The sequence below is a fragment of the Drosophila sechellia genome, chromosome 3R (assembly GCF_004382195.2).
Source record: "Drosophila sechellia strain sech25 chromosome 3R, ASM438219v1, whole genome shotgun sequence".
NCBI classification, from domain to species: Eukaryota; Metazoa; Arthropoda; class Insecta; order Diptera; family Drosophilidae; genus Drosophila; species Drosophila sechellia.
The window spans coordinates 21,857,350-21,879,601 of NC_045952.1; the positions used below are offsets into that span (position 1 = coordinate 21,857,350).

Consider the following 22,252-nt stretch of genomic DNA (forward strand, 5'->3'; position numbering starts at 1 on the left):
TGCTCTTGTATTTTCATATTGGTTTTCTTTTATTGTTTTTATCTTAGCATTGTTAATGGTAGCTTTAATATTACAATGTACGCTTGTATAAATACAATATTTTAGAATTGCTCTACAAATGTATGTGTATCTATGTAATCAATATAACGTTATGTTTATGGGTGTAATACGTGGCTATGCATCTACGAGCTAGACTTAAGTAGTTAATAGCTATACACACACATACTAGGTAATAAACACTTCTTGAACTGTCGATTAACGCACTAGGGAAACTATGGATCCTATGTATCTAGGATTAGCCTATAAGTATACAGATAGGAGACGATAACAAGGGCTCATCATAAATACATGATAAGCTGTTGTGCCGTTTTACGTTTAAAACTTTTGGGATCGCACGGAAGCGCACAGAAGTACGGAAAAAAAACGGGGGCGTTTTGGAGTGGAAAACTTAGTTGTACCAGTAGCACAGATTACAGGTTAGACATACATAAATACTAGAGACCTACTTATATGCCATTCACATCTTCATCGCTATGTACATGCATGATTTTGAAATGTTTGTGGTGGTGCCCCGTGCGGGTAAAATGATTATGTAAGTATAACAAAATGTTGCGCTCTAATATCACTTTTGGGACACATGCTTTATGGCCTCTATCAACGTTCGATCCTTGCAGCTGACATCTTCTACGGACTATGTGAGAACGCAGAAGCAACATCGCATTGCACACAGAATTTCAAATTTAATTCGGTTTATCTTCAACTGGTTCTCTTGCTATAAGATCGGCTTACAACTAAATCTGAAGTATTTTAAATTAATTTCAAATTAATTCAAAAGTCTAATTTTTACACGGTAATTACAATCAAATCGGTTTGACAGGTTGGTGGGTGGGACATTTTTTTTGTTTGTTTGTGTTTTGTGGGGGGGAGTCAGGACTTTGGGGATTTGATTTGGGGTTTGGCCAACACTTTAATCTCGTTGCAAGATCGCAGATCGGGGATTGCTGCTTAAAAGCTAACATCACGCTTGGTAAACAATAACGCTCGAAAGTATTTTGCGGCTGGTTGAGTACATTCCGTGGCTGGGAGCAGGTCTCCTGGAGCTGTTCCCATTTTTAGGCAGCTTCTCCGCTGCTCCGCTGCTAATCCACATCTTTTTTCTCAATCTTAAGATCGTACTTGGCCACCAGCTCCTCGGGGGTGTGCCTGTAAATGTAAATAGTTATTTTTAATAAGGATTCGATAATCTTCTCCCATGTGTCGACTACTTACCCAACTAGATTCTGGAGATCACAGACAAAGCGGTAGACATATCGTTTGCCTGCCGTCTTGTGGATGATGTTTTTGTCATAATAGTAGCGCAGTCCGCGACTCAGCTTCTCGTAGTTCATCTTGGGTTTGTTCTTGCGGATTCCCCAACGACGAGCCACCTGATGAAGATAGATAGATGTAAGTCAGGGATTCACTAATAGTTATATTACCAATGGACTTACCTCATCAGGATCTGTTAGCTTGAACTCCCAGCCATCGCCGGTCCACGAGATGAAGCTCTGGCACGTCTTGTCCAGCAGCAGCTCGAGCAGGAATTGCCACAGTTGAATGGGACCCGATCCTGTGAAGCACGGCACTCCGCCCTGCGTCGTGTAGCCACCAAGCAGGCCCTTATCCAGACCCAAGGTGCTCATATACGCTGCCGGATGCTGGTGGGCATGGGCTGCTCCCCACTGATCCATGGCCGTGGACTGGGGGCCCATCGACTGGAAGGATTGGGCATCGTAGGGCGTAAATTCTGGCGGATAACCATCGTGGAATCGACCCCTGCCCGCGTAACTGCCATAGAACTCCGAGCTGCTGTCCATGTAACCGTTGCTGTTTCCGGTGCTTCCGCCGCTGGCTCCACCACTGCCATTTCCCCCACTCGATTGCTGACTCTGGTGATCCTGCGCCGAGATCGTGCTGTGATAATCGCTTTCATCGCCACCGCCTCCGGAGCTCCTGCCGCCGGTTGGCCCACTGCCACTCCCGCCACCGTAGGCGGCCAGGTGGGCGGGCAATCCATAACTACTGAGATCCGTGGGATCGTTCTGGCTATTACTGCCGCCATAGCCACCGATATTACCATTCTGGGTGCCCGGCTCCTCTTTGAGGTGATGTTGGAAGATCGCCGCCGCCATAAAGTTAATATTATTGTTGTTATTATTGTTGTTATTGCTGCCCGCATTCGCATTGTTGCTGCCACTGCTGTTGTTGTTGTTGCTGCTGCTGTTTGTGTTGCTGCTGCTGGTGTTGTTGTTTTCGTTGTTGCTGTTGTTGCTTTGCTGGACAGCGGGCGGCAGCATGGAGTTATTGTTGTTGCTGCTGGCGCTACCGCTGCCATTGACAGTCGGCTGCTGCGATTGCTGCTGCTGCGGGGGCGTGCTGTTGTTGATGCGGTCGTGTGTGTTGCTGGTGTTGTAGCCTGTAAGCGATACGAAACATGAGATGGTAATTGGATTAGACAATCTTATAGATATGGGTATGTGAAGAGTATAATCTGTGGCCGTCAATCAATCCACTTAATATAAGTATTTAGGAATTGAAAGCAGTTCAGCTAGAAAACGATCCTGAAAATCAGCGTTCAATTATTTTAAGTTAATTTAAACTTATTATTATCGCTATATATGAAAATATAAAATTTTTTGTGAGGTACTCATATGATAATCACATTGATGTGATCGAAATTCTGAGAACATATGAATGAAACGTTCAATTTCTAAGAAATTAAATTTATATTTCTATTAAATTCTCTTTTTTATATCAGAGAAAGAAGTCTTGTCATAAATTCAAATATAAAATACAATTTCTATAAAAATCTTAGAAAGCCATGTATTTATCGTGGGGAATTCGCGTCGCTTAAATCTGCAGATACATTTTTCACACGCCAAAACACATTGATTACAGATTGTTCGCAATTTCAATTAAATGCTGTTCATAGAAATGAGGCGTCTCTCAAGCGAGCGAAAGACTTCGAAAACCAATCAAAATCACAGCGCACACACACAAGCACAGGCCCCAGCACACAGATACCCACGCACACAGACACAACCATCCCGATCTAATGGTGTGCACGCTACATTAATTGCGAATACAGCGAAATTTAACACATTTCGATGTACACTCGTGTATCTGTGGGATACGAAAACCTGTTGGCACATACCCACATACACACGCGCAGCCCTCTAGCTGTCCCACTCGCACACGACAAAGACATAAAAAGCTTTCCCAGCGCTTCGTTTCGATTCCCATTCGCTCGCAGATACAGAGACACAAAGATACAGATACAGCCCCTCGTTGGCTGGCCAAAGAGTTGGCAGCGCCTCTTTAGGTGCCGCCTCCAGAGAGCGCAAGAGCATCCGTATCTGCCAGATACATCTGTATCTGAGGCCGGCCACAGGGGCTCAACAAGCCACTTATCACCCAGCGCAATCGTATGCACTTAGCGAAAAATGGGATGACAGTGTATTTGTGGTATATTTAATATTGTAACTATATACAGATATAATTAAATTTAAATTCTTTTTTGTGAAGTGAAAACTGAACGTAGGTTATGTTGAATATCCTTAGTTAGTTAAAACTTAGTTACAACATTTTTTCTCTGCGTGTATGTAACCGCGACTTGTTGCGTGTCAAACACTTAAAAACAAATTACGAATTTAATTATGCCACCGCAAGGCGTCTTCTTCTGGTTTGCTGCCTTTTCACACCCCAGCAATCGTAATTAAAAGCACCGTTTTTGATGTCGGTAAATATTTGCTGACCTGTACCTGAACTAAAGAAGTTGACATCCGAGTCCGTGTAGTAGGCATTCGCATCGCCCACAAAGGGCGCCATATCATTGAAGTAGCCCAGTCCCAGCGAAGCAGCCGTGGAGCTGCTCAACGCCCCCACCAGATTGTTCGCAGTCGCGCTCCCGGTGGCGAATCCCTGCGATGAGGCACTCGACGAGGAGCCACTCGAACTGGAGCCGGAGGAGGTGGTGGTGGTGCTGCCCGTACTGCCGCCGGATAAACGATGATGGGGCAGCTGGGCTGATGATCCGTATCCGTGTTGCTGCTGCTGCTGCGACTGGTGGCTGTGCTGCTGCTGCTGTTGCGGGTGTTGCAGGAGTAGGGATTGCTGCTGCTGCTGCAGCTGCTGTTGCATCGTGTGATGGCTGTGCAGTCCTGTCTGCTGCGCCAATTGGTGATGCGCATGGCTGTGATGGCTGTGGTGATGATGATGATGATGCTGAGCCAGGTGGTAGCTGGGATAGTTCTCATAGCTTTGCAGGACCATGTTGTAGTTGGGCGCCGTGTGGCAATTGTTATTGTTGCTGCTACTGCTGCTGCTGCTGTTGGTGGTGGTGGTGGTGTTGAAGTGACTCTGATTGAGATGCTCCTGGAACTGCTGCTCCTTATCGCTGTCCAAGGCGTTGGCGGCACTGATTATGCTGGCATTCACTAAAAACGCAGAGGGCGGCATTTCTTCGCTTCAAAATGATCGGTACTCAAAAACGGAAACTCCACCTCGCTGGTCAAAGTGCACGTCATTGACTCTGAACTAGGCAAATCTGCGGGATCAGCTCTCAATTGATTAGAATGGATTGTCCCCTTATGCTGGTGGTACTTGCAGTTGTATTAAAATTGATTTCACTTCACTTTCGTTTCTCTGGTTTTATGATGTTTGGGGGTATATTTTAATTTTTGCACTGTCAGTTGTCGTTTTGTGTGGTTTATGAATTTGGTTTTTTTCGGATGCGGGTCCTAATCAATTGGATGGCCCGCTGGACAATTGATAAGTTTTAGGTATGAGGGTGTGATGATATTACCAAATCCCTGCTTTCTTTTAATTGGTATGTGTATTTACGATCGCACTTGTTCAGATATATTTGCGGCATTCGCAGTTCACACACCGTCGCGAAGTCTTAGCACTTTTGCGAATTAATGGCAATTAATTGTGAGCACTTCACGATCGTCGCTCTGGCACGGGCGATAAATTAATGCGCATATCGTAACTATATGTACATTGTTTTCATTCCGCGCGACAATCAGTATGTTTGCTGTTGTTTTCTTTCGTTCCTTAAATTCACATTTAATTTTTTTCTTTATCGTTATTGTGTATTTTGCGCGCCTTTTCCCCGATAAAAAACAGAACGGGACGTAAGATCAAGTTGGGACCACTATGTAGATGATGGGGTACTATATACACAAAGAGCATGCGACGTCAGCTCCGCCACCTTCGACATCCGTTCAAGAACTGAAGTTGCTCTGAAGTTGCACTCGGGTTGTTGGCTGTTCGTCGGCCAGCTCGGCACTGGCTCTCTCTGTCTGGCCGCGTCGCCTCTCGCTCGCACACAAACGACCGTGTGTGGGAGAGAACGCTTCGTGTGCGCTTCGGCTCGACGACTTCGTCTCGCATTCCGAGATACCGAGATACAGATACGAGTGTGCCAATGGCAAATAATAATAATGGAATACTTTCACAGGGTGTTTCTCACACGCTCTCGGCTCAATCAGCCATCCATCGACTGCTCTCTTAGCTAGTGGCAGTGACTAAAAAAAGCCACAGCGACTAAAATTAAATGGCCCGCCGCTGCGCATTTAAGGCAAACGTTTGCTTAAAGAGTTTCGTAGTTCTAATTGTTGAATTGGAACCTTTAGCGCAGCTTAAATTATCTGAATATTTTTTGTTTTGTTTTATATCAGCTATTTTAAGAAAAGCTTAAACACAATGTTATCATTACCCGAAAGTTACTCATTTCACAGAAAATATTCTTTATAAAATTGTAATCTGTATTTCGTAAGACTAAAACTATTGTTTGATATAATTTTCTAAAACGGATGTTTCTGCGGAATTTTAGCTCTTATCCATTGCAATTAGCTTTTTCTTTTACGAATTATTCACCATTTAAATGTTTTTTTTTATCAACAGTACAGTTGCTAGTCGAAATTGCGTTTTTTGGAATCATTAACAACGCCAACTCGCTAGACCCGTCAAAATGGCCCTCAGCAAATCAGAAGACAGCGAGGCAGCGACGAACGGAATAAAAAAGATACAAAAGTATCTCGGCCCACTGGTCAGTTGGCTGGGCTCTTGGCGATCATTACCATGATGATCGAGTGGGCAGCACATCATCAGCAAGCTCCACACAGCAAATGTATCTCACAGATACTCGCATAATGAGCCAAAGTGGGATTGGCTGCCGCCTCTCACAAACACATTCGTTCGATGAGATCATGACAAAAAAAAAAAAAAAAAGGAAAACGAAAAACAGAGCAGCAAGAAATTAAAAATTAGTTAACTATTCCAAACCGAAGGCGTACGTGTCTTTGACTTGGCTCCACTTTCAGATATACATATGTATTATATAAATAACTTTTTGTTTTGGCTAATGAACAGCAAAAAATAAATAAAAATGGTGGCCATAGCTCTGGAAACGTGTTTTGGGGCATTTTTTCCGCTGTCCGTTAGCCAATGACAATTTGCTTTGGATTTTCGGGCTAAATACGAGTCCGAAACGTGAAATCCAGAATGACACGTTTCCACTTCGAAAAGATAGATCCATGGCTGAGTGGATAGAGATATCGAACGCCATAAAGAAGCCATAGGTGAGGTGGATTTTTCGCTTATCAGGCTTTGGGGGCAGCTGCTCTTATCGGCGGGGGAATCGCTTGTTGATTCTCAACCCACTGATACAAATTGCAATGGCCTCAAGTGGTCTTCTTTTCTTGGAAATCCCCAATGCACCGCGAGCTGATAAAGCACAAAAGTTATGCGCTGGGGTTATTACACGAAACAAAGTTGCCAATTTAACGGCATACATAATAAATACGCATAAGGAAGCCCCAAAACTAAACAGCTGTTGACCATATTTGGTTGTGGCCACAAAAGGATGGCTTGCTTACTTTTTTGGCCACTTAAAAATTCTTGCAGCACAATCATATTTATAATGTAAAATATATTTATAAAAAAAAATTATTTTTTCGTTAGCTTCTTGTTTTTTCCTCTTTGATTTGCTGCGCAAAGTGCTGGAGAACAATAGAGAGACACAAAAAACACAAGCGGAAATACAAAAAACCCAGTGAAAGAAGCAGAGCTACATACATCGCTGGGAGCAAGGGAGAGGGGCTGCCGCCGAGAGCGAGATAGATGATGCGCCTCGCTTACGACCATTTCCGGTTGAAGCACGTGCGCACATTTTGAAGAGGAGCGTAACCATCGAACCCCAGCTACTCCTCCCATTTCGCCTCCTCCCAAAGACTGCACATAACCCGATGAAAAGCCACCACCAAAGCAGAAAACCAATCACAATCTCATAAAACCGGCGACACTTCCACCAAAAAGGGATAAAGAAAACAAAACAAGCCCCGAGTCTTCGTTTTCGTCTTCAGGGGAGTAAATGTAGATCCTACTTGCCGAAAACGCACACGTTCGCAGCCAAGGGTTAACATAATAATTGTCGTTGTCTTGAATAAATACACACAAAAAACCCAGATCAAGCTAAATTAAATCAATAATAGCTATAAGCATAAAGCGGAAAAACCAAGAAACCTCAAAGTTTAAGCTTTGAAATCTTATTATCTTAAAGCCTCTATTAATATTTTCTAGCCTTTAATTGCATTACTACAAAACGTTTCTTTCTGTGTACCAAATAAAAAGATGGTGTGTGCCAAAAACAAAAAAGAAAAGGAGCAAAATGGAATAAGCATACTTTCAGTTGAATTTCAATTAAAACTCGTTCTCTTCGCACAAAAGGATTACACATTTAATGCAATAAGGATCTCAGGGAGGAGGCGGAGTTGCAGGAAGCGCCTACGGGAAGAACAAAGCCGATGGGCAAGGTACTCCCGAATCTAGGGATTCCTTTCGGATGGGCCTGCCAGCCAACAGCTGTCGGCTGACACTCGAGATCATCAGCCATTCAATTGATATCAAATTGGAGTAGGATCCCTGCCAGGATCTCGCTTACCCTGTGCACGTGTGCAAATTGCACTCTCTGCGCTCTGTCTTTTGTACCATATACATAGCACTGCAAGCACTTCCGGCCCCATCCCGCTAATGTAAATCGGATGTCAATGCATTGCGCGTGAGGCATATCAATTAAAAAAGACGAGGCAACCGAGAGAGCCAGTGAGTGCAAGGCAAAATGCCAGAGAGAACCTGTTAGAAGACAAGCCGCATAAATAAATAAACTGTTAGGCTGGAAAACGGAAGGAAATCGTAAACACAAGCCAGTAGTTGTTGCTGCTGCTGATGTTTTGACACGCATACTATCATAATTACAGCTCCCAGTAATGCCCATTTCCCCCACCGCCGCCCCTTTTGGAGCAACACCATCCAGCCCACCTTGCCCACCTGTTCTTTTCTGTTCTGAAGCTGATGCTTCCGTGCAGCGGCCAAGAATAATATCAATTTTCTATGTAAACTCACCCCCAACCCCCTCGGCGGGCTCCCCATCTTTCGACTGCAATTTCAGGTTGGGAAGAATACCTGCATTTTGACAACAAAATAAACACTGATCCCAGCAGCAGCTATAGCTATAGCTATAGCTACCTCTGATTGTTGGGGGCCGTAAACAACACACACTAAATACAAACAACAATAATCATAATAACGCTGGATTCTTACGATCTTACGATCTTGAGATCCGCATGCGTTTCACAGCTCCTGGCTGCGAAGAGCGGAAATGAAACCAGATACTTTGATAGCAACATGGCAACGCATGCGCAGCTGGGCCACAAGATCTTCACTCGTACACATGTATGTACATACGAGTTTGAGTACGTATGTATGCACTGGATATGTACTTATCGATCTTGATTAAGCAAAACGCTGCCAAGTGCTCTTGATCTTGATTTAGATTTCGATTGAGACTGCTGAAGTAGGATATGATCCTGCAGTTGCTAAATGCCGCGGATGTCATTGATCTGGCATCTGATCGGATCGGATCGAATCGGATCTGAACTGAACTGAGATCGATCAAAAGGCCGTCTGAAAACTGAGAAGTTGGCTGACTTTTGTGCGAAAATGAGACACTAACCGATGCTGCCTGGGAAATGGGCGAGGAAACCGGAGCTTCACGACAGGTGGATCAAGATTGTGGGTCAGGTTCTAAGATTTGGGTGCGCAAATTAGGCGATCATGCTGCGAAAGATATTTGCCAGCAGATATTATATTTAAAATGAAGATCTTATCACAGACCAATATCCAGGTAATATAGCAGATCAAGTGCACACATTCTGGAACCCTATCAGGTTTGAGTGATCGTGAGAAACTGATTTCTAATGTGACAGATGTGTATCTGTTTAGTATGTTAATGCTGTCACTCTTTAAAGACATGCAACCTGTAAAGCATAGATTAGTTAGTCTCAATTTAACACTAAGGACAGGAATCAGTTTATTCTTTAATTTTCAGATACTTTTTTCTGCAATGCCAATCTAACATGAATTGATAGTAAAGTGATCGTTAGAGTGCCAGACATTCAATTAATATATATTTTACATCATTAATATCATTTTACACAACCGGAAATGGTGGTGCTGGCTATTTAGGTCATAAATCAGGGGTGCTTTGAATCAGGATCCTTTTTATGATGCGTGTGTTCCTCATATGATGATAAAATATACAATAGCTGTTTGAAAATGTTTTTCATCTAGAGACCTCAATATTGGCACATAAATTCCTAGGTGTCCTAATTCTCCGCCACAAGCTGATCGCTTAGGGGGACCTTTGGCTGTAATTAGATCTAAGATCAATAGCAATACTTTCCGTTAAACCGGAAATGATCATGTTGGTCATCAAGTGATCTTCAATCAGGACTCCTACCATATAGGATACTCTATCTGTGTGCTCTAGTGTGTGTGTGTGTGTGTGTTTCTTCAGTTCGTCAGATGTGCAGCCAAGGAAACAGTTGGCCAGAAGACAGAGAGTGACTCGCTAAATGGCTCATTTATGGCCATTTCCCACTGCGCGGCAACAACGCACCCAAAATGTGGCATGCGGTCACCTTCGACAACTACAACAACAGCAATAACAACAACGGCAACATCGAAGCGGTACGACAACAACAGCTAGAGTACCGCAAAGCACAAACGAATGAACCTGAACCTGAATATGAACCTGAATGTGAAAAGAGCTGCGGGGGTGGGGCAGTTGCAACTCAAGCGGCTGACTAAATGTCAGGGTATTCTGCACCTGTCCTACTATCGCCATGCCAACAAAAACAACAACACACCAATATCAGGGGCGAGGGAGAAATGCTCATATATATATACATATATATAGGGAAAAAGACATAATGAAAAAACTGCGTGCGTCGACAGAATTTTGGACAGCGACAACATGTGTTGCAACTGTTGTGCACCGCTGACTGCGTTTGCTCTTTTTTTCCAGTTTTATACTGCACTAAAAGCCATCATGCAGTTCCTATATAAAATTCTATATACAATTAATATTAATTAATTACTATTAATATAAATTACTATTAATATTAATTACTATTAATACTAACAAAAACTAATATTTATTATGTATTTAATTTTCCTTTTAGATTTCTAAGAAGAAATGTATCTGAACAGCTGTCACACGTTTAGTTTCTTAACCCATATTCATATTTTTCTCGCCGTGTACTTTCGCCTTGGTCAGATTGTGCACACAGATGCAGGTATCGCCCACACAATAACCATAAGAGTGTGAGAAACTGCAGGCAGCCTGTGTTCCTCCTGCGCCCGCTCCTGCTCCCTATCCATGATCCTGCCTCCTGCCCTTTTCCGGGTTCCTTCTTCCTTGTTCCTTATTCCACGATCTGCCCCCCACTCCTCCACTTGCTGTATGTGTGCCTACTACATCGGGCGAACAAGATGCAGTCAAGCGATATAGGGATATTAGAATGCCCGACATGCGGAGCCAGGGGATCTATGGATCTCAAGATCCGAAGAACCGAAGGGCAGAAGAGGGAATCTACCTGCCATCAGGCCACTTTGGGCTTGCCTAATTTACTTGTGCCCTCGCCGCATTGTTCTTGCAGTTTTCATTCATAAAATTTGAAATCTCTACCCTGGCGAGGCATTGAACTTGGTCGGGAAGGAGCAGCATAAAGGAATCTCAAGGTGCATCGATTCGGAACTAAAGGAAGTAAATTACCGGATGTTGTCTACTCATTTGCTTGTTGTTCTTTTCGTATTCCCTTTGCCCTTTTGCTTTGATTCATCGAAATGTCCTGCGGGCAGTCCTTTGTGGACGACCTTGCTGTGCTGCTGCTTGTTGCTCATTTTTCACTTGAAACCGAAACCAAAGCGAAAAAAACGAGCTGAATGCAAGCCAATAAAACATTTTGCCAATCCCTGGGATACACCTTTTTATTTTTTTTTTTGCGTCGGTGGGTAGCGGGTATCGAATGGCATGATATCCTGGCAGCCCTTTTAATTGCACACCTCGTATGCAATGAGTTTTTAATTGCCATTCAACTGTTGGCCAACTCGGTAGTTGACGCTTTCCCACGCTACCCAACTAACTTTTTATAGTTTTGTGCGTTTTTTTTTTTCTTTAATTTTTGATAAATTACACAACAAATGCAGGAGCGACGTTACGGCTGATTGCGCCGCAATTTCTCGTTAAAGGACACGTACAATTGGCTGAGGGTGCAGAGCGTGGGAGAGCTGCGCGGGGGTGGTGGCAATGTTTATTGCTTTATGGCCCATAACTTTTAAACGGTGGACTAATTATGAAACAAGTGTCGGCGATCATGGCGATAAGAGGTGGCAAATGTGTTGCTATTAACTTACTGAATGTGTAATTTATGAAAACTCTCGTTATATCATCTTTTAGACATGCACATTCCAATTGCTTGTACTTCTTTCATTAGTTCCTTTGAGTTATTTACAATTTTGCTTCATTTTTTATTGCCATTTTTAACAACCGATCAAACAAAACTAAAAATAAAAACTCCGCCCCAACACTTTCATCTGTTATCATCTGTGGGCATTGAGTGGACAACTTTGGGGCATTACAGATACTTACTAGGGACTAAGCAAATAGAGTAGAAACCTCTCAGGTAAACAACTACAACGAGGGCTGGCTGGCAAATAGCAGCGAATGAAACAATGAGAAAAAAACGTGGACAGAAAAAATATAAACAAATCAGCTGCGCAAGCGCACAGATCAAACGCCGAAAGGCCGACGGCTCAGAAAAAAAACGAAAAAAAAACAACAAAAGCGGCTCGACACTTTTAAAATTGCAAGAAGACTGCGGGAAGGAGACGAGGAGAGTGCGGAGGGGTCTCGAAAATTAAAGCTAAAGCAAGCTGAAAATTCAAATTTATTTACACTTTGACGCATTTAAAACAAAGAGAGCGGGAGATACAACAAAAAAAAAAAACCACAACAACGGTCTGGTAAAAAACATAAAATAACGAAAAAAGAGAAAAGTCAAATGTAGGCAAATAAATGACACAACAACAATGGCTATAACGATGTGAAAATTAAATGAAAATGAATAAAAGCCCAAGACAGAGACAGGGAGAGGGAGAGAAAGAGAGAGATGGCGAGATGGAGCCACTAAGCCACTAAGCAGGGCAGGGAGGTCTCAAACTGATAAAGATCAGAAAATACGGAAAATAGTTAAAGCCGAAAGAGAAACATTAACGGAGACTGAGAAATGTTCAAGTTTTGCACAGAATTTACGAGTTCGCTTCGAGCCCGGCCAAATTGCATTAGCAGCGGCCACAGGGAGGAAAACGGGGCTGGGGAAATGAGAATTTTCCCACGTTCCGACTTTGGAAACTCAGGTGTTCGAGTTGGACAAATTACTGCCACAAATGTGGGCAAAACACACGAACTACACGGCCAGCCAGCCAGCTAGCCAGCCAGCCGAACAACAAGCACAAGGAGCCGCCAACCCGAAAGGACACATTCACACACAGGTCCTGTGCACGGTGGTTGCATCCACTGATAGGCATCGCAGCACCAGCACCACCAGCACCACTTGCACCCCCTATCAACCGAGTCCCCAGCATTAAACTGCACTTGCTGCTGCACTCTGACGGAATTTTGCTCACCCCTCTGTAAAATAGAGTTTTCAGTATTACACTGAACACAATATTTTATTATATTCATTTTTAATCATTTTAGAACACTACACTCAAAATGTGAAATATTTTAAATGCTCAATTCCAGTTGGCTACAAAATTTATATTTTTTAATAGAATTTAACAAACGTTTCTCTCTGTGCCACATCCCTTTCCGATTTGTTGCATTTCCCATCTACCAATTGCATTTCTATATAATTTTGTTATTTGTCTGCGCGGCGACAAGTGCTGCAACCAAAATGTTTTTGTTGTTTTCCCCTGTCAGTTCCCAAGGTTTTGGGTTAGTAGAGCTATGCTTTTCCACATAGAAGAGGGTGGTTTTAAGGCAACTACGAGTATTTTCCCTGCCTGGGATTTATCTTGTTTTCGAGTATTTGTTTGTTGATTTTAGCATCATAATTTCGTGTCGCATTGTGGTTTTTCAAATGGGGAGAGATAGTTTACCGGAAGTGAACAGGTTGGGAAAATGTTTTTAGGGATTTATAAGTGTTGAAAAGTATTTCGTTTTAAAAAAGTAAGAAGGATTCACATTTAAAAACTAAATTCAATGTAAAATATTCATCGAATTAAGCCATGACTCATTCTCACTTACAATGAGTAGATTTTTTTGCAGTTTTATCCCCCATTGATTTTCCCATCAATCGCGGGTGATTCCCCCTTCACGATTCGAAAAGAGAAAACAAATTTTCAACACAATTCAATTAGCGCACACGCGGCCGCAAAAGTCCAAATCAAAAACCGAAATTGTTAATGAAAATTGCAAAATGACCTCCTGTTCACCGCGCGCCAATGTAAATAAACACGAACTGCAATGCTGCGGAGAAAACGCGAAGAAAAGCTGATGGAAAAACTCCTCAAAACGGAAATATGCAAGGAAATTGCCAAGGCGCTGACAGCCGATTAATCGCGATGAGGTCGCTCTGAGACTAAGAATTCGATGGATGGCTAGATGGCTGAAAGGATGAGGTCAAAGGTTAGGCAGGCGGATATTTTCAAGCAAATGCAACGGAAATTGCGGCAACAAAATGTCCTCAAAACTCTGAAAAGGCACAAGCCATAAAATAGCTATAGACAGTGGAAAAAAAGAGCATCCACAGACTGAGACATAATTTCATCAGAGTTATTAATTTCAGCGCTGAAATTTGCTTTAATAATATAATTAAGCGCGAGCGAGACAGACGAAGGAGCGACAAGGCGGGCAGATAGGAAAAAACGCAGCCTCACATCCGGTCAACATTTTGTCGCTCATGTGAACTCTTTTCAAAAGGCGAACGAAATAAATAATAATAATAAAAAATGAGAGGTAAACCAAATTACAGATGGGGTCTCTTGGCGGCCCGGAGTCTTGGTGGCTTGGAGTCTTCAAGTCTTGGCAGATTGTCTGCAAATCCAAAAACAAGTTACAGTTCATTCATTCGCCACTCATTCATTGATTCATTCGCTGGGCCATTCATTCAGTCGATCGCCAACCGGCTTGGCCTGGCTTTTCGGATTTCCTACACTTGTACGTATGTAAACCCAACTCAACTCCGCTCCATTCATCCAACGGATGTTGGTTCAGTTCGGTTCTTTACATGGCTGGCCCCTTACCCCTTTCCCACCAGCTGTCCGATAGTCGAACAACAAGCTGCGAGATTTGATTTGACTTTATTTATTTGATTCGTTTGTTTGCCGTTTGCAGCGGCGAGTTAATAATTATGAATTGGCGTTTGCTCGTTGGGCAAGCCGGCTGGCTGTTGGCACAGCCTCTAGATACAAAGATACTTTTGTATCTATGTGGCTGTTTCTCCATTTTGTCGTTCGCCTTTTTGTTTGCCTAATTCTTAATGATGCATAAAGTGCTTTGCCTCGTCGCCGCTTTGCAAACAGAGTTTTGAAAGTTGATTGCAAATTAATTGCCCATACCCGCTAACCTCTGGCCTAAGTTTAAGAATTCTTAAATGTATTATTACCTTTTAATTATGGCTTTTTGTTGGGATTTGTGGTCTAATTGGCAAGCCATACCCAAAGTGAATATAGTCAAATTAGTGGTTTGATAAAAAATAAATCATTAGGCGCTTGGAAATCAATTTTACTATTTTTTCACCTTTAGGATACATATTTTAATTTCTGTATCGATAAACCCAATAATTAGTGGTTACTTTAATGTCTCACTTTACAAATTGCAAACTTGTTAAACATTTATGGGTCCACAGATTGACTAACACCGATATATACGCATTCTCACTCGGTTTAAGACCATAAGTCAGCCCAAGCTTTATAGTTCAAGGTAGTGCACCCACCCACCCCAAAGCGCACAGATGCATATATCATTCTATATGGCCTGCATTTGCATCTGAAATCAAATGCGATTCGTCTCTTTCATTTATACGTTTCGTTCGTTGCCTTTTCGGGCCTCCAAATCGACCCCTTCTCTCTCTCTCACTCACTCCCCCATACTATTAGCGGCTTTTGCATTATACAAATTTAATGTTTAATTTTTTCTCCCTCTACATATACACCTCGCTTGTTGTTGTTCTTTTGAGCGTTCTTTGTTTTAAGTGAACTCGACCGTAACGCTTTTCTATGGCGTAAATTTACATCTACGTACGTAACGAAATAAAATGGAAATACATCAGAGTCAGATACGAAAACAAAAAAAAAAAAAACAGAAAACAGAAAAGAACAGAACTGAAACGTAAAAAATTAAAGTTCGAGGAGACGCCGCCGTCGACAGGCGGCAACAATGGTGTTGTTGTTGATGTGCCTGCAGCAACATCAGCGGCAACATCAGCAACAGTTCCAATCCGCGGATCCACTCCGCCCTGGAATCCCATTTGAATTTCAGGTGAGCCAGCGCGGTGGGCGGGGGCAGAAAAGGGGTTAAGTGCAGGCCGCATTAGAACCAATGTCAGTCGGTTGGCTGCGCGTCGGATTCAGCTGAATATGGTAATAAATTAAACGAAATCCGCGCAAGATAGATGCATGTGTACATTGGCCTCACCACCCGCTGCACGCATCCACCGACTGATGTGGTGCACTGGTGTGTGGTGTTATGCAAGCCACTACTCAGCGGACCAACCGCAGAATGCAGTCAACGCACACAGAAGTAGAAACGAAGCTATAGAATGCAGATACTAGGCAGTTTTGCAAGGGGGAATCGACCTTAAAGATACTTTGGATACTTAGATATCCATTGAAATATGTACTTATATTCAAAAGCTAGCATTAGTTTGTTGTAATTTAATACTAATTCGTAGTTAATTTCATATATATATGTTATCAATATAGTTAGCATTATAAACTCCGCTAAATGCGCAAAACTGCGTATAAAAACGAGTGCGAAATAGCAGAAAACTGAAAACGTTGACTTGACTTTTCACAGCTCTCTGCGCTCTGGCACCCACGGAACCCACCCGTCCCCAAAAAAGCGGTTCCTAGATCATCATCACCACCAGCACCACCGTTCAGTTTAACCATCAGCATACAACACTGTATTATAACTTCGCCATAAAGCCGGGCTTCAGTAGCAGTTGCTCTGAGCAGCGAAGCGCGCAGGCGCGTAGTCGTAGCCCAAAAACTCCCAACGGCGTCGACTATGTTAATTAGTGACAATGTGATTTCTGGCCCTGAGGGCGCTGCGCCCCCTCCCCCCGGGCACGCCCCCTCCCGCGCCATCTGCCAACGGGGCGAATGATTAATTTGCTAGCACTGAAAGCGGTCTACAGACTGAAGTGGGTTGCCTTAAATTCCGCTAAATGCTTTAATAATATGCTTCTTTTTCTTCTGGTTCTTCTTCGCCAGTGCATTTGCAAAACAATGGCGTTGAAATTAAAAATGAAATTCCACTTTATGACCTTAACAAATTTGCAATCAACATAATTCCCCATGTTATGACTCTTTAGATTTTATGTTGCGTATCGAAACAGATTTCCTTACCACCCGAAAAACGAAGAGCATAAAACTATAGTTCTAATTTCTTTGTTCTGCTCCGTTGGCCCCAACAATTTGTGGGAGGTGAAAACTATCTTGCGTTAATGGCTGAATTTAGCGTAATTAATACGAGGGAGCCGCAAATGAAGTTGAAGTAGAAAAATCAAGCCGAAAGGCGATCATATTTCCCATTTGGCCTCACATTGTATGGTAATTGGCTTCGAATCGCTGCCTTCTTCTCGTTTGGTTTTTAATTTCATATATGAACTGGATTCCCGATAATTCTTTGGCCTTATATATTCGTCTTTTTTTTGGATGGTTTAGGCTACTGTATAATTATATCAGTGTTCTAAATTCCAAGAAACATCGAAAACTGCTTATTTTTGTTTGCTTATCTTTTTTTTTTAATTTTTAGGCAAGAAATTACTGGTTAAAAATTGCTACATTTTCGTATGAACAAATTAATCATGACTCTACTATTTTTTAATATGAAAATATATAAAAGAAGTGAAAAGAAAGTTGGCGTAGAAGGATATTCTTACTATCTTTATTATTTGATATGGAAATTCCCTATTAATAATTTCCAATTAATTTGCAATCAAAGCCACTGCCAACTGAAAGTGAAAACACCACTCACCACGATGACTGTCTGCCACATGTCTGTCTTGGCGAGAACTGAAAGATTGTCATTCCATTGTCATTTTCAAAACCAACAAACTGTAACTAAACCTGAAGGAGGGCGGCTAGTGAGATTGTAGAATTTACGAACTGTCACATGCGAGAACTCCAGAGACATGTGACTTGCTGATCGGTGGACGCATGGAGGTGCTTTGTTCACTCGGATGGATCTACAAGTCAAATGTGCATTAAATGTGTCATTCTGTGAAGCAACCGACAACGTTCGGTCTGGCGGAGATCGGGGTATCCAAAGAGGTTCAAAACAGAAACAGTTCTATGGTCGGTTGATCGGTCGGCTGCCTGGGCTGAGGTTATATGGAGCTATATTGCGACGATGATCATGATGATGATGATGATGATGACGATGACGATGATGAATCAACAGCCGGCAAGAGGCAACAATGGCAACTCTTCAAGCTTGGACAAACATTTCACGCATCAGGCATTTTATTATGTAGAAATAAAAACACAGAGAAAACAAAAAAAAAAAAAGCAACAGCGGAATAAAAGCAAATACGAATACTAAAACTTCATGAATGGCAAATCATAGAATAGGAACAGACATATAGCCATATAGCTCGGTGATTTTCGCAAATCTAAATTTAGTGGAACAATGGACGGGAGACTCGGAATGCCGACTGAAAATGGATTTTCACCGCAGAGCTCCCAGAGGTAAATAAACTTGATTTCTCTCCACTTCGACTTGGGTTTCATTAAGGGTTTGTTCCACACACAAACCGCCTAATGACATCATACGTTTGTAAAACAAAAAATAAATCAAATTTGAACAGATTCATACGATCGTTGTTTTAGAGGAGGAGGCGCAGAACAATGAATAAAGGAGACGCTACAAAAAACAACCAAAAAAGGCAGCGGCAATTTTGCGTGCAAATATCTAAGATACACTAGCCTAGATACGCTCTCAACCAAAACATCGAAAGACCCTGGTCATGATGGGGTCTATAGTCCGGCGAACAATCCGCCAGCCAGGCAGCCAGCTCACATTTGTATCTGTGCACTATTGTATCTGCGATGTGTGCAAAGATTTTTAACCCGCTGACTAAGCGTTAGATACTGCAAATTGATCGAATGTGTATGAAAATAATTGGGAGGGGGGCATCATTATTCATTAAAGTAAAACGAAACACACTTTCCATATGAATGGATGAATATTTAGAATGCCAACCCGACTTATGTATGAATAAATTCCGGCTGTGTTAAAGTGCAACACCGTAAATCATTCAACTACCACATTCAACTCCCCTCCTGAATCTTCAAGCGATGACGATGATGATGATGAAACTTTGAAACATTTTCAGCCTTTTTGCGCTTCGTTGATTTCGCTTGTAGGTGTTGCACCAGTGGGAGGGTCAAATTAAATGAAGAATACACAGTAAAAATGAGAAAAGACTCAGTTCGTTGGCCATAGCAAAAGTGAAGCGTGTTCATGACACTGTTTTTATTATTTGAAGATTTGGAAACTCGTTTGCCAAAGGCATGAACTCGATTCTTAATGTGTGTAATTAATCATAATTTGTTTTTAGTTTTAATTACTGACTTTTAAGGCCCAGTTGTGAAGGCTTTGGGATATCTGTTCGTTTGTTTGTTTGTTTTTAAGCCAAGCAGGCACACCTGGATGCCATAAACGCAGACCACTCATCTGCATAATTACCTATCACTGGGAGCCTAGGAGTTAAGTGCCAGGAGCCAGGTTAAAAGTGTCAACAAGTCACGCACTTAGGATCCCAGATACTTGAAGACCCTTCTCGGAATCTCTTTTAGTAATCCTCGCCAGCTGGGGTCAATCAATTTTTCACACAGCCCTCGTCGCAAGAGAGAGCGAGTAAGCCACACTACTTGTATGCAAATGATCGGGGAGGGCAAAAAACATCAATAATATGCAAATGCAGCAAATTAATGACTGACAAAAAGACAATCGAAACGAATTAAGAAAACCAGCCTACAAACCACTGGACGCCACACACACAAACCATCCGATCCGATCCGATCCGAGTCGCATAATTTCCGTAGATGCGGGCCAAGCAGGGACAATGACTATCCGAGTTTGGTGGATGGGGTCCGGTACCCAGACGACGGTGGCTTATCCGCAAGATTGAAATAATAACAATGCTGACAACAGGGGCTGATTCCACAACAACCACGCAAATGATCGAATCAATTTGATGACCAGAACTTAGCCACTGAAACGATCGTGATGGACTTACATGTGTGTCCAATCACACTATGACATTGATGATGACTTTTAAGTTGAGTTAAGAACTATGGGAAATCTTAGTGATTTTACTAGAAATTGAGCGGTTAAATCCTTGAGAATATAAAGATAAAGCATAAAATATTTCAACCTGATTATACATTTATTATTAAGTACTATAATACTCCTTAAGGCAACCAAAAGAAAGAGTATTTAAAAGTCCCAAAAAATAAGCAGCCACTCTTTTTTTTTTGTTTTGTTTGACTTAGCCAATGAATTGATTGTTTCATTAGCCGCGCACACGTCTGCGACTGTGGATATGTAAATTTGTAAATGTTTTAACATTTATGGTCATAATGTGTCAAAGACCATAAATTCAATTAATTTATTATAATGGCAGGAGTGGGCCTGTCTTGGCTGGAGCATCGACAAAGTGCAGTCGACATTATGTCCATGCTGGGGGTCAGTTGATTAATAATAAGAGGAAATTTGTATCGCATACTACATCATCTTGACACTGCAACTCCGTTGGAGAAACCAAAAACGGGCACAATGCAGCCTGATGACGATGCTGATGGTGATGATGTTGCTGCTGTGTTCCAATTTGTGCGGCGACGCATTAAATAAATGTATCTCAATCTCAAGCTGTGCCCTGGCGTCGACTCCGCCCCTCCTCTGCGCCAAGTCCCCCTCGTGCCACCGAATATGTAAACAATTTAAATAGATATTTAGATATGCTGCCTACGCTGGCGCCAAGCTCACACCGTCCGACAGCCCGCTATTTGTTTTAAAATTTAATTTCCGTTTCAATTTCACATAAATAAATTAAAATCACAGAAATATAACTCAGATAAACTCAAGACATGGGCTGCATTCGCCACTACACAGATATCATCGCAAAGGAAGCGATATAACGATATAATAAAAACATTGTATCTGTGCAAATGAATTGTTTAAATTGGCTCTCAATTTGAATTTAGTTATGGATCTGCTCGTGATTTAGACTCTTTGGCCGGATGCACTAAACACATGCCAAACAACTGTTCATCATTTGGCCAAATCGGTGCGGAGGATGTGCAATAAATAAAAGTGATAGCTTAATGAGCTCCAATATCCATCTCCCATTGATCGTTGTAATTTCAATATCAATATCGATTGTGTTTAATTTTACGGGGGATTACATTGAGGAATGCTGAATGATTTGGGCCATTCATTGAGTCTTTAGCCAAGGCAAAAGTTAATGAAATCTGCTGCGAATAGTTTTCCTAGCTTACGGCGCCAGAAAAACAATTTTCTTATCAATTGTTGGCTATTTTAAGTTTGCAAAACCAAGCCCCTCATCATATCTTTATAGGTCATGCATCTGTAAAGTTTATGGTTTTGCAATTCTAAGAAATTTCAATGAAATAAGTATCATTTGCTTAGCTTATGATAAGATGTTTAGCACTGGGGAACCTTTGTTGGTATTACGGAATGTTAATAACTTTAATTGATTCCTCAATGGGGTAATTAACTGCATAGACGACATTGTGAATGGATTGATAAGGCAGCTCTTCAGAATGGCTGAAGTCTCCTTCAAGTTCTGAATTTTTACGCATTTGATCTGATTATAAAAGAAAATAACACGTATTGATTGATAAAACCACATTTTCAGGATGTACTACTAAAAAATCGGAAACGGAAGTTATATACAACTCATACCTTTTTCCGTCCGAAAACCTTTCACCCATTCATCACTGAAGGACATTCACTTTCGATTCAATTTAATGTATGTATTTATGAATGAGCCTAAATTACTATCTTTCAGATTGGTTCACTTACCGTTGTGGGAGTGGGGCGTGGCGCGATGGAAGTTTTTATTATCACTATTCCCCGCCGACGTCACATAATCCATGGACAGGCGGCTGTTTATGCTGCTGTTGTTGCTGTTGGCGGGCGGCTCGGTGGGGTAATTGGCCACCTGGTGGTCCGATCCACAGACCGAGGCCGTGGTGGCCGACTCAAAGGAATTGCCGTGCACAATGTCCTCATTTGGTTTCTCGCAATCTGAAAATGTTGAAATGCCGAAAGGGGTTCGGTGAAAAGGTGGGCAACAAATTGAATTAGTTGCATAAAAATACTAATAGAGTTTTACCCAAACTAAGAGCTAGCCAAACTCAATAAATTATAAAAATGAAACTGTCCCAATGAGTTTATTTTTTACAGGTATTGCCGTAAACTAGAGTTTCAACTGCAAACTATATAGTGTATAAATAAACAGATACAAATATATTGGACTGCATTTATACAATCTCTTTTATAAATCTGCTTATCTTGGTGCAAAACCAAGAAAAGTTTTCTTTTTTCTAT

The 22,252-nt window shown here is 41.9% G+C and overlaps 1 protein-coding gene across 4 annotated transcripts in view; it reads right to left on the reverse strand.

The window, feature by feature from the left end:
* Positions 1-5: 5 nt before the first annotated feature.
* Positions 6-22,252, reverse strand: part of LOC6607563 (ETS-like protein pointed) — a 55,416-nt gene continuing 33,169 nt past the window's right edge. For 2 of the 4 annotated variants that reach the window (XM_032720741.1, XM_002032296.2), the window contains 4 exons: positions 21,725-21,949; positions 1,491-2,455; positions 1,270-1,427; positions 6-1,203 (listed from right to left, as the gene is read on the reverse strand). In XM_032720741.1, coding sequence (XP_032576632.1) covers positions 1,140-1,203; positions 1,270-1,427; positions 1,491-2,455; positions 21,725-21,949 — 1,412 coding nt within the window. In that variant the 3' untranslated portion in view covers positions 6-1,139. Of the gene's footprint in view, positions 1,204-1,269; positions 1,428-1,490; positions 2,456-3,794; positions 5,266-21,724; positions 21,950-22,252 lie in introns of those variants that run through there. The other 2 variants (XM_002032295.2, XM_032720742.1) reach the window with 2 other exon arrangements.